This window comes from Gorilla gorilla, chromosome 6 (assembly GCF_029281585.2).
Source record: "Gorilla gorilla gorilla isolate KB3781 chromosome 6, NHGRI_mGorGor1-v2.1_pri, whole genome shotgun sequence".
NCBI lineage: Eukaryota > Metazoa > Chordata > Mammalia > Primates > Hominidae > Gorilla > Gorilla gorilla.
Window position 1 is genome coordinate 86,106,538 of NC_073230.2, and position 12,632 is coordinate 86,119,169.

Below are 12,632 nucleotides of genomic sequence, written 5' to 3' on the forward strand. Positions count from 1 at the left end.
CAGGGAGAATGCTTTCAACTTTTCCTCATCCAGTATAATGTTGACTGTGGGTCTGTCATAGATGGCTTTAATTATCTTAAAGTATGTCCCCTCTAAGCCAGTTTTGCTGAGGGTTTTAATCATAAAGGGATGTTGGATTTTGTTAAATGCTTTTTCTGCATCTCTTGGGATGATGATGTGATTTTTGTTTTTAATTCTGTTTATGTTGTGTAGCACATCTATTGACTTGCATATTTGAAAAGGGCAGGAAAAGAAATTTTATCTGACCGGAAGGGGCCCTTGGGCAGAATCCAGACCAATCACCGCCCTGCCTCCCCTACCACCACCCAGGCCTGGGGGAAGGGGGTGGCTGGGGGAGGGGCGCCTGCAGATTGCAAGATGGTTGGCTGCCTCTGACTGAGTGGTGAGCTGACCTGTTCCCCCAGCCCATCCTCAGTCCTCAGGACCCCCAGGCCCCAGCCCCCTGACCCTACTGTTTGACCGGAGCCTCTGGCCCCTACCTTGCTGCAGGCAAGTGTCGCTGGACCACTTTGTTTCAGCCACAGGTCCTTCATCATTCATCACCAGGAACTTCACCCTGAATGGGAGACCCAGCATTGGCCATGGGGGTCCCCCGGAGTCCTGAAACCATCAGACTTGGTGCCTGCAAGTCTGTCCCCTGGAGTCCCAGGCCCTGGCAAGAGCAGCCCGGGGAGGGGGCCGGAGGCTGGGGCGAAAGAGCCCAACAGAATGGGTTCAAATCTAGGTGTGACATTTCCAGTGGTGTGACGTCCCTCCCCTTCTCTGGGCTTCTGTGTCCTCATCTGGGAAAGGTAGGGGGTGAGTATTAGATCTCTCAGAACTGAACATGCGTGAATCAAGCATTTAGTGAGGGGAGACCCTGTCTGGATGGAGAGACGCCACCTGAGTGGTCCACACGGCCTGTGGGGACTGGGGCTTGAGGAGGGGAACCTTCTGCTCAAGAAAAGCAGGATAGGCCAGGCATGGTGGCTCACGTCTGTAATCCCAGCACTTTGGGAGGCCAAGGTGGGCAGATCACTTGAAGCCAGGAGTTGAGACCTGCCTGGCCAACATGGTGAAACCTCATCTCTACTAAAATTACAAAAATTAGCCAGGCATGGTGGCAGGTACCTGGCCAACATGGCGAAACCCTGTCTCTACTAAAAATACAAAAATTAGTCGGGTGTGGTGTCAGATGCCTGTAATTCCAACTACTCGTTAGGCTGAGGCTGGAGAATCGCTTGAACCCGGGAGGCACAGGTTGCAGTGAGCCGAGATCACACCACTGTACTCCAGCCTGGGTCACAGAGCAAGACTCCATCTCAAAAAAAAAAAAAAAAAAAAAAGAAGAAAAGAAGGATAATTCATGTAATTCATGAAGGCCTCCCCAGCCCCTGCCTGCTGCTTCCTCTTCCCTTTGGCCAAGCAGGAGCAGGGGACCCAGGCATCCTGCTGGGGCCCTGGTGAGCCTCGTAGGAGCTGCCCCAGGCTCCGGCTTGGGTGCATGCGGACAGGAGCCAGGGCCTGGCAGAGCCGCTCACCTGTAGGGGCCGGGTCCTGGTAGGGGATGGTTGCAGCCAATTTTTGTTGGTTGGCAGTGGGTATCATTGCCGACGCGGAGGACATGGAGCTGGCCTCTGGCCTGGTACAGCGCCCGGTTGGCCCTCAGTGTGAGATAGTAGCCCCTCTGGGAGAAGTTGGCAGGAGCAGGGATGTCCTGGTTTGTCCGTGGGGCCGTGAAGCTCTGGGTGGCTAAGGGTGTCACCATGGTCAGAATCAGACAGGTCACACAGCAGGATCCCACCCTCACCTTACCAAGCCTGACAGCCCTCCCCGGCCCCATCCCCTGCAGCACCTGCTCCCTGCATCTCCCTGCAACACACCCGCTACTGCCCTTAGGCCCGCAGGCCCATTTCACATAGGGAGAACCGAGGCCTGGCCCCAGCAGCACCCACCGTTGCTGAGGGCCACCACCAGCCAGATGGTATCCAAGTCAGAGATGTTGTGGCTGCTGAACTGGCCTAGAGGCTGCTCCAGCGTGAAGGTGGACAGGGTGAGCCTCCCCGCCAGGGTGTCGTTTGAGAGCTGGGGCACGTAGCTGATGTGCTCTGGGGCAGCTGGAAGGGGAGGGCAGAGAGGAGAGGCCAAATGGGGCAACCAAGCCCCAACAGCTCTGGTCTCCCCCCGCCCAGATCCAGACTTAACATGGGAGCCCCAAGTTACGGGCACTTCCTGGGAGGTCAGGTCCGGTATGAACCAGGAAGCTTTCCCGGCAACTCTATGCCCCATGGGCATGGGTGGGAGGCCTGAGTCCAGCCCCTGGCCCCTCTCTTAGGAGCCTACTGGGGGTGGGCACTGTGGGAGGTCCCACCCTGGCGGTAGGCACAGTTCTCCCGGGCCGGGCCATGTTGGGATGGAACTGGAATTTGGGAGCAGCCTGACCCTAGGCTGAACTCTGCTCCTGACATGCCCAGTGACCTCCAACTTAAGTCCCTCCAGCTCCACCCACATGGTCTATGTTGTTTTGCTTGATGAGAGGATGCGTGGCTTGGCAGGGGTTGGGGGGGATGACACAGGAAGGTCCCCTTGGCTGAGACCCCAGGCTGGGACACAGACTGCCCAGAGGGTCCGGGGGCTCTGAAGCCAGAGCTTGGTTCCGAGTGAGTCTAGGACGTCCTCTTCAACCTGCCTGGTTCTCTGCCGCCTCCCAACATGGCCCCAAGGCATCTTCACCTTCAGGACCAGGTCCCCCTCTCAGACTCCCACCTCATCTCTCTGGGGAAGGGTGGGGGACGAGGACAAGCTTCCCAGGTCTGTACCCCAAAGGGGACTCAGGATTGGCAACTTGGCCTGTGTCCAGCCTTGCTGGTTGGAGAGCTCAGACCTCCCCAACCCCAAATACTGGTCCAGGAGAAGCAGAACGATGGAGTGGGTTTCTATGCGAGTCTCCAGCAGCTGCCCCTGTTCAGTTCAGTTCAGTTCAACTTGATTCATTTACGCTGAATTCAACTCAACTCCAAAGGTTCAGGCTAGAGTCTTCCTTGGGGAAGGATTGTCACGATTCCTTTCTTGGAGCTCTCAGTCCTATCTCTGAAGCCCAGGGCACTCTGCGTGCAGGAGGCACTTAATGTTTAGAAAGAGAAGTGGAGGCCGGGCGCGGTGGCTCACGTCTGTAATCCCAGCACTTTGGGAGACTAAGGCGGGCATATCACGAGGTCAGGAGTTCGAGACCAGACTGGCCAATATGGTGAAACCCTGTTTCTACTAAAAATACAAAAATTAGCCAGACATAGTGGCGCACGGCTGTAATCTCAGCTACTCAGGAGGCTGAGGCAGGAGAATTGCTTGAACCCGAGAGGCGGAGGTTGTGGTGAGCCGAGATCGCGCCACTGTACTCCAGCCTGGGCGACAGTGGGAGACTCTGTCTCGAAAAAAAAAAAAGAAAGAAAGAAAAAAAAGAAAAAGAAAGAGAAGCAGAGCAGTCAGAGATTGGGGTTGGGGGCAGAGATTGTAGGACTGTATCTCTCAGCCTGTCCAGTTTTTCTTTTCTTTTCTTTTCTTTTTTGAGACAGGGTCTTGCTGTTTGGCCCAGGCTGGAGTGCAGTGGCACATTCATAGTTCACTGCATGGGCTCAAGCCATCCTCCCGCCTCAGTCTCCCAAGTAGCTGGGATTACAGGTGCACTCCACCACACCCAGCTAATTAAAAACAAAAATCTTAAAAAAAAAAACTTTTTAAAAAAAGGGGTCTTGTTATGTTGCCCAGGCTGGGCTTGCCAGAGCTTCCTGGGGACATGCATTGTCCTGGACATCTGGAAACCTCTCCTCAGGGAAAGGAAGGAGGCAGGAGCCATGTGTGAGAATTTGGAAACAAAGTGAGGTCTTGGGTCTGTCCTGCAGCCTGAGATGCAGCGGGTACCCCTCTGCCAATCCCCACCCTTACTCACCCACGTCTGTCCCAGGCTGGACACAGGTCAGTAGCAGCAACAGCGACACTAGCAGCTGGGACTGTCCCGCAGAGAGCCCTATGGCCGGGCCAAGCCTCCAGCTGTTGTCCATCTGTCTGTCCGTCCGTCTGCAGTGTCTGCAGCCCCAGAGGCTCCCCCGTCTGTAGTCTGTGCTCGGCTAGGGGAAGCTGTTCCTGGCATCTCCTGCTGCCCCTCCCAAGTACCCTCTCCTCTCAAACAACTGGTTGGGCAGGTTTGGGGGCAGAATCTGCCAGCCCAGTGAATCTGGCATCGCCAGGGAGGGGTCTGAAAAGAACATACAGTTGCAAGACAAGCCTGTACTACCCCCCCCTCCGCCCACCAGGAGCGCCTGACCAGGGAGGGGCTGAGGAAGGAGGCGGGGCAGCCTCAGGATCCAGGCTGCCCCAGGGACAATCCCACCAAGTCTACCCCGTGGATCTCCTTGTCCAAACAGTCCCCAATGTAGCGACTCTTCCTTTAGGACCTGAGGTTCGGGAGGATCACTCGAGCCTGGGAGGTTGAGGCTGCAGTGAGCCAAGATGGCACCACTGCACTCCAGCCTGGATGACAGAGTGGGACCCTGCCTCAAAAAAAAAAAAAAAAAACCAACCTAGGAGGAGTTGGTGTCTGTTTTTGGTTCGTAGGGAGTGCCGGTCAAGCAAACTCCCTGGAGTCTCTTTTATTTATTATTATTATTATTATTATTATTATTTATTTTTTTTTTTTGAGGCAGGGTCTCACTCTGTCGCCCAGGCTGGAGTGCAGTGGTGCGATCATAGCTCACTGCGGCCTTGACCTCCCAGGCTCAAGGTTCTCAGATTCTCAGGCCCCACCCTGGGGAAGGATGGAGGATGAAGACAAGCTTCCCAGGTCCACATGACAGAGGGACTCAGGATTGGCAATTTGGCCTGTGTCCAGCTTTGCTGCTCAGAGAGCTCAGATCCCCACCCTCAATTCACTCCCTTGTGTGGAAGGGAGTGACCCTCACTTTCTAGCACACACAGGGAAGAGGGCTTGGCTAAGAGCACCCAGGAGGTCAGGGCAGGACTGGGGATTGGATCACACCCAAATGCAAGCTCTGTGGCACTCCTGGTATAGCCCTGCTGTCCGCCTGTAGCCTGGCCCTGGGAGGGGGGCTCCCAGACTTCACACCCCCTCACCTCTTTATCCAGGGGACTGGCTCTCTCTTCCTCCTTCATCCCCAGCCTCTGCCAGGGCAGGGTAGTTCCTCCTCGAGACAGAAAATTACCAGATGGAAGTCCAGGCATGGTGGCTCACGCCTGTAATCCCAGCATTTTGAGAGGCCGAGGTGGGTGGATCACCTGAGGTCAGGAGTTCGAGACCAGCCTGGCCAACACGGCGAAACCCCATCTCTACTAAAAATACAAAATTAGCTGGACGTGGTGGCTTGTTCTTGTAACTCCAGCTACGCAGGAGGCTGAGGCAGGAGAACCACTTGAACCCAGGAGGCAGACGTTGCAATGAGCCGAGATCGCACCACTGCATTCCAGCCTGGGCAACAAGAGTGAAACTCCCCCTCAAAAAAAAAAAAAAAAAAAAAAGATGAGATGGGGCTCAGGGCAGGTGGAGCGAGACCTGTGACCACCTCTCCCCTGGATCGGGGTACTAGCCCCCGTCAGCCTGACCTTCACGCTCTAATTATGCCAGATGTCTTCATTCCGGGAAACCCAACAGATTATCACCTGTGGGCCCCATTTTTGGATGAAGAGGGGCCATTCCCTGAAGGGGACATACCTCAGTTCCCCGAGGGGATTCAGATGTTCACCTCAACTCACAAGAAAAACTTCTGGCCGGGCGCAGTGGTTCACACCTGTAATCCCAGCACTTTGGGTGGCCAAGGCGGGTGGATCATCTGAGGTCAGAAGTTTGAGACCAGCCTGACCAATGTGGAAAAACCCCGTCTCTACTAAAGATACAAAATTAGCCAGTCGTGGTGGCACGCGCCTGTAATTCCAGCTACTCGGGAGGTTGAGGCACAAGAATCGCTTGGACCCAGGATGGAGAGGCCGTAGTGAGCCGAGATGACACCACTGCACTCCAGCCTGGGTGACAAAGTGAGACTCCATCTTAAAAAAAAAAGAACAAAAACAAAACCTAGGAAGAGTTGGTGTCTGTTTTTGGTTGGTAGAGTGCCTTCTAGCTGTGTCCTCATATGGTGGAAGGGTCAAGGAAGCTCTCTGGGGTCTCTTTTATTTATTATATTATTATTATTTTTTGAGATAGATCTCACTCTGTTGCCCAGGCTGGAGTGCAGTGGTGTGATCATAGCTCACTGCAGCCTTGACCTCCCAGGGTCAAGTGATCCTCCCACTTCAGCCTCCCTAGTAGCTGAGACTGCAGGTATAAGGCACCATGCCCAGCTAATTTTTTGTTTGTTTGTTTGTTTGTTTGTTTTGAGACAGAGTCTCACTCTGTCGTTCAGGCTGGAGTGCAATGGCACGATCTCGGCTCACTGCAACCTCCACCTCCTGGGTTCAAGTGATTCTCCTGCCTCAGCCTGCTGCGTAGCTGGGATTACTGGCGTGCACAACCACTCCCGGTTAATTTTTGTATTTTTGGTAGAGACGGGGTTCGCCATGTTGGCCAGGCTGGTCTTGAACCCCTGACCTCATGTGATCTGCCTGCCTCGGCCTCCCAAAGTGCTGAAATTACAGGCGTGAGCCACTGTGTCCGGCTGCCCAGCTAATTTTTTAACTGTTTGTAGAAAGAGAGTCTTACTGTGTTGCCCAGGCTGGTCTCAAATTCCTGGGCTCAAGTGATCCTCCCACCTCAGCCTCCTGAAGTTCTGGGATTCCAGGTGTGAGCCACCATGTCCGGCCTGTATAATACAATTTTTCCCTCTCTCACTCCCTTTCAAAAGGCAGTTGAAAGCAGACATCAGAATGTGGGAAGAGCTTGTTTCCCCTTTTTGAAAACACATTTGTGCTCATCGACTCATCCTCTCCTTGGGTCCCCAGAGATGGGCAGGGCAGGTATTATGACTAATCTCATTATACGGATGAGAAGAAACCTGGGGCCCGGCAGGGAAAGAAACTTCCTGCAGTCCCAGGGCAGGTCAGCGGCAGGGCTGGGACCCAACCCCAGGTCTCCTGTACCCAGGCAGGACTCCCTCTTTGCCTTTTTTTTTTAAATTTAATTAATTAATTTGAGATGGAGTCTCGGTCTGTCACCCAGGCTGGAGTGCAGTGGCACAATCTCGGCTCACTGCAGCTTCCGCCTCTGGGGTTCCAGTGATTCTCCTGTCTCAACCTCCCAGGTAGCTGAGATTACGGGCACACGCCATCACGCCTGGCCAACTTTTGTATTTTTAGTAGAGACAGGGTTTCACCATGTCGGCCAGGCAGGTCTCAAACTCCTGACTTCAGATGATCCACCTGCCTCGGCCTCCCAAAGTGCTGGGATTACAGGTGTGAGCCACTGCACCCAGCCTGTCACCTTTTTTTTTTTTTTTTGAGACTGAGTCTCCCTTTGTCACCCAGGCTGCCATGCAGTGGTGCCATCATAGCTCACTGCAATCTGTCTCCTGGGCTCAAACAATGATCCCGCCTCAGCCTCCTGAATAGCAGAGACTACAGGTGTGCACCACCATGCCTGGCTCATTTTTAAATTTTTTGTAGAGATGTGGTCTCACTATGTTGCCCAGGCTGGTCTCGAACTCCTGGGCTCAAGTGATCCTCCCACCTTGGCTTCCCAAAATGCTGGGATTACAGGTGTGAGCCACTGCACCCGCCCTTGAATGGATTTTAAAAACCCACCTAGGCTGGGCGTGGTGGTGCATGTTTGTAGTTCCAGTCCTTTGAGAGGCTGAGGCCGGAGGATCATATGAGGCCAGGAGTTTAAGGTTGCAGTGAACCATGATCATACCACTGCACTCCAGCCTGGGCGACGGAGTGAGACCCTGTCTCTAAACTAATAATAATAATAATTTTTGAAAGTGTTAAAATCCACCTAGAATTTATTTTTGGTGTGATGTGTGATTCAAATTATATTTTTTTCAAGTTAGCCCATTATTCAAACACTAAAATATTGAAAAATGCATCCTAAGCCGGGTGCAGTGGCTCACACCAGCACTTTGGGAGGCCAACGCAGGCGGATCACCTGAGGTTGGGAGTTCAAGACCAGCCTGACCAACATGGAGAATAATAATAAGCCGAGATCGCGCCATTGTACTCCAGCCTGGGCAGCGAGAGTGAAACTCCATCTCAAAAAGAGAGAGAGAGAGAGAAAGGAAGGAAGGAAGGAAGGAAGGGAGGAAAGAAAAAGAAAGAAAGAAAGAAAGAAAGAAAAAGAAAGAAAGAAAGAAAGATGTGTCCTTTCCCTATTTGAACTGAAATGCCTTTTTTTTTTTTTTTTTTTTTGTGACGGAGTCAGGCTGGAGTGCAGTGGTGCAATTTCGGCTCGTTGCAGCCTCCGCCTCCCAGGTTCAAGTGATTCTCCTGCCTCAGCCTCCCAAGTAGCTGGGATTACAGGCGCACACCACCAACCCACATAATTTTTGTTTTTTTAGTAGAGATGAGTTTTCACCATGTTGGCCAGGCTGGTCTCAAAGTCCTGACCTCATATGATCTGCCCACCTCGGCCTCCCAAGGTGCTGGGGTGACAGGCATGAGCCACCACGCCTGAAATGCCATTTTTATCATACGCTGCAGACTAATGCATCCTCAGTGTCACCTCCCAGCTTGATGTGGGACAAGCCACCAAGGGTGTCCTCACCATGGCCCCGCTCAGGCCACCAGTTGGCTATGTTTGCCCCTGCCACCCCAGGCACACAGGAGTTCAGGAGTCCTCTCTGGCCTTGCCTTTATCCTGGGGCAGCTGCAGGTGACAACCTCTGGAAGAGGTGGTAAGAGGAGCCAGGACACAGGCCAGTCTAAGGGACACGCTCCTCCCACAGTCCTGGAGAGGGGCCTGCATGTTTCTGCACCTGGAGGGCTGGGCCAGGGTGGGGAAGACTGGGGATGGGGGGGAGGCTGGACCCTGCAGGTTCTTGGACCTGTGGTCAATCGGGAAGCCAAGTCCCTGATCTGCAGTGAGGCTGCGGCTGCCAGCCCCTTGAATAGGCACAGTAAGCACCTCCCAGCAATGCCACTGTGCAGAAGAGATGCCAACAGTGACAAGGGGGGCCAGGATGGTCCCCAAACCAGACACCCCATCTTCACCCTCTGCCATTTTCCTTCTCCAGGTCAGCCCTGGGGCCCTGGCACAAGCTCAGGAGGGGAGAGAGGCCATGCAAAGTGATCACACTGGACCCTCTGCCCTGAGAGCCTGGGCACTGGGAACGAGATGTACTGTGATTTAGAAGAATGCGGCCGGGTGCGGTGGCTCACAGCTGTAATCCCAGCACTTTGGGAGGCTGAAGCAAGAGGATCGCTTGAGCTCAGGAGTTCGAGACCAGCCTGGGCAATATGGTTAGACCCATCTCTACTAAAAATACAAAAAATTAGCTGCGCATGGTGGTGCACGCCTGTAGTCCCAGTTACTCATGAGGCTGAGGGTTGAGGCATGAGAATTGCTTGAGCTCAGGGTGGTTGGGGGGATGGAGGGTAGAGCTGAGCTGGGATAGTGCACCACTGCATCCAGTCCGGGTGACAGAGTGAGACCCTGTCTCAAAAAAAAAAAAAAAAAAAATGCATCTTATACCTTGAGGGTCATGGAGTCTTTCACGCCTTCCTCTCTGTGTGTGTGTATGTGTGTTTGTGTGTGTGTGTGTGTGTGTGTGTGTATTCAGGTCAACTTCTGGAATTTCTGTTTCATTTCTCGGATCAATCTGTCTGTTCAGGTGTCAGTACTAGACTATTTTAATCCCTGTATTTATGTATGCATGTATGTATGCATGTATTTATTTTGAGACGGAGTTTTGCTCTTGTTGCCCAGGCTAGAGTGCAATGGTGCGGTCTCAGCTCACTGCAACCTCCACCTCCTGGGTTCAAGTGATTCATTCTCCTGCCTCAGCCTCCCAACTAGCTAGGATTACAGGTGCCCACCACCACGCCTGGCTAATTTTTGTGTTTTTAGTAGAGATGGGGTTTCACCATTTTGGCCAGGCTGGTTGAGAACTCCTGACCTCAAGTCATCCGCCCGCCTCTGCCTCCCAAAGTGCTGGGATTACAGGCGTGAGCCACTGCGCCCAGCCAATCGCTGTATTTTTATAATCTGCTTTGTTCTGTAAATGATCCCTCTTGAGTGTAACTCACTAGTGGACTGTGTCCTTCTTTGGTGAATGTCTCTTTTTCCCATTAAACTGTAACTCTCTGAGGGCGGGGACTGGATCTGTTTATCTGTTTAGTTCTCCCACTGAATCCTCACTGTTAACCTAGGGGTCTGGCACAATAATTGTGTCCAGTAATTTTTTTTTTTTTTTTTTTTTGAAGCAGGGTCTTGCTGTGTCACTCAGGCTGGAGTGCAGTGGTGCAATCAGCACTCACTGCAGCCTCGAACTCCCAGGCTCAAGTCATCCTCCTACCTCAGCTTCCTTAGTACCTGGGATTACAGGCACATGTCACCATGCCCATCTAATTTTTAAATTTTTTACTTTTTCTTTTTTTTTTTTGAGATGGAGTCTAGCTTTGCTGTCCAGGCTGGAGTACAATGGCATGATCCTAGCTCACTACAACCTCCGCCTCCTGGGTTCAAGCGATTCTCCTGCCTCAGCCTCCCAAGTAGCTAGGATTACAGGTGCCCACCACCATGCCCGGCTAATTTTTGTATTTTTAGTAGAGATGGGGTTTCACCATGTTGGCCAGGCTGGTCTCAAACTCCTGACCTCAAATGATCCATCCCCCTCGGCCTCCCAAAGTGCTGGGATTACAGGCATGAGCCACTGCGCCCAGCCAATTTTTAAATTTTTTCTGGAGATGGGGTACTCACTATGTTGCTCAGGCTGGTCTCAAACTCTAGGCCTCAAGTCCTCCTGCCCCGACCTCCCAAAGTGCTGAGATTACAGGCATGAGCCACTGTGCTCAGCCCCAACAATTATTTTTGACAGATAACAGGGATGTCTCCTTGCTCTCTGTGTCTGGCCAAGTAGCCCCAGGTGACACTCGTTTTTTTTTTGTTTGTTTTTGAGACGGAGTCGTGCTCTGTTGCCCAGCCTGGAGTCCAATGCCGTCGTCTCGGCTCACTGCAATCTCCACCTCCTGGGTTTAAGTGATTCTCCTGCCTCAGCCTCCAGAGGAGCTGGGACTACAGGTATGTGCCACCACACCTGGCTAATGTTATTTTTAGTAGAGACGGGATTTCGCCATGTTGGCCAGGCTGGTCTCGAACTCCAGACCTCATGATCCACCTGCCTTGGCCTCCTAAAGTGCTGGGATTACAGGTGTGAGCCACCATGCCCGGCCGTGACACTCGTTTTATAGCATCAGGCTGGTGACCAGAATGTCATGGCTTCTGGGCAGAGGCCAGCTTCCATGCCGTGTCCTGTCTTCCTAGTGCAGATGTCCCCAGCTGCAGTGAGTACCAGTGTGAGGGAAGGGGCTCCAGACTCCCAGAGGGGCCACAGGGATGGCCACGCCAAGCTCTGGGGAGTAGCCGATTCCCCAGCACCTGCCTGCCCATGCACCTTTGGGGTGACTCATGAGACAGGGTGGGGCTCCCACCTGCCCTCTCCCAAAAGGCAATCAGCTATAAAGGCTCTCAGAGGCCCACCCAGCCCCAGGTCATCAAACAAGCCCCAGTTCCATGGCAACCATTATACCCATTCATCAAGGAGATGTAGAGGGAGGTGCTTCCTGGTTCACCCCACCCTCAGCAGAGACAGACCCCAGATCTGGGCCCAGGACTTTGTGCAGGGAGGGGAAATGCAGATGACTCAGCCCCTATTCCTCCATCAAACCAGGCTTGAAGATGGGTTAAATCAGAGCTTTTCATTCCACAAAAGAGAAATTTTAGTGGGGTCAGAACATTGATCTTCTAATATTTGAAAGCCTGTTAACTAGGAGAGAGAGAGAGCAAACTATTTTGTTGTAGGAGGACCCACCTAGCTCTGATGGTTTAAAGCGTCATGAATGCGAATTTGAACTCCAGAAAAGCAGAGCTTCCTAACAATGGGACTTCCGCAGCAATGGGATCTGCTTCCTCTTTCAGTTTGTGCCTTTTCTATGAGCGAGAGACTCCTAGGAAAGCAGCAGCCCATTAGGAAAACGTGTGGGAACTCACTCGCAGGTTTTTTATTTTTTTTGAGATGGAGTTTTGCTCTTGTTGCCCAGGCTGGAGCACAATGGTGCGATCTTGGCTCCCTGCAACCTGCGCACCATGAGTTCAAGTGATTCTCCAGCGCCCTCTCCTGAGTAGCTGCGATTACAGGCATCCACCACCATGCCTGGCTAATTTTTTGTATTTTTAGTAGAGATGGGGTTTCACCATGTTGTCCAGGCTGGTCTCAAACTCCTGACCTCAAGTGATCCACCCCCTTTGGCCTCCCAAAGTGCTGGGATTACAGGCATGAGCCACTGAGCCCAGCCGGGAACCCACAGGTTTTTTGGATGGTCTCTGAATGTCATGTAACTCTTTTATTTTTTATCAGAAAAACTTTTTTTGACACAATATCTTGCTGTGTTGCCCAGACTGGAGTGCAGTGGCAAGATCATGGCTCACTGCAGCTTCTAACTCCCGGGCTCAAGTGATCTTCCTGTCACATGAGTCT

At 52.7% G+C, this 12,632-nt stretch overlaps 2 protein-coding genes across 3 annotated transcripts in view; both read right to left on the reverse strand.

Annotated features, from left to right (window-relative positions):
• LOC129534750 (uroplakin-3b-like protein 1) overlaps positions 1–12,632 on the reverse strand; it is a 128,674-nt gene that overhangs the window by 15,172 nt on the left and 100,870 nt on the right. Inside the window, exons 6-8 of the mRNA XM_055392925.2 lie at positions 1,956–2,117; positions 1,542–1,752; positions 501–577 (exon numbers count right to left, since the gene is read on the reverse strand). Of these exons, the coding sequence (XP_055248900.2) occupies positions 501–577; positions 1,542–1,752; positions 1,956–2,117 (450 nt within the window). The remainder of the gene's footprint in view (positions 1–500; positions 578–1,541; positions 1,753–1,955; positions 2,118–12,632) is intronic.
• LOC109027627 (DNA-directed RNA polymerase II subunit RPB11-b2) overlaps positions 1–12,632 on the reverse strand; it is a 48,252-nt gene that overhangs the window by 15,172 nt on the left and 20,448 nt on the right. The window contains exon 5 of one of the 2 annotated variants that reach the window (XM_063708221.1): positions 1,986–2,117. The exons of the other annotated variant lie outside the window; for it this stretch is intronic. The gene's annotated coding sequence lies outside the window, so the exon portion shown is untranslated. Of the gene's footprint in view, positions 1–1,985; positions 2,118–12,632 lie in introns of those variants that run through there. 2 annotated transcript variants of the gene reach the window in all.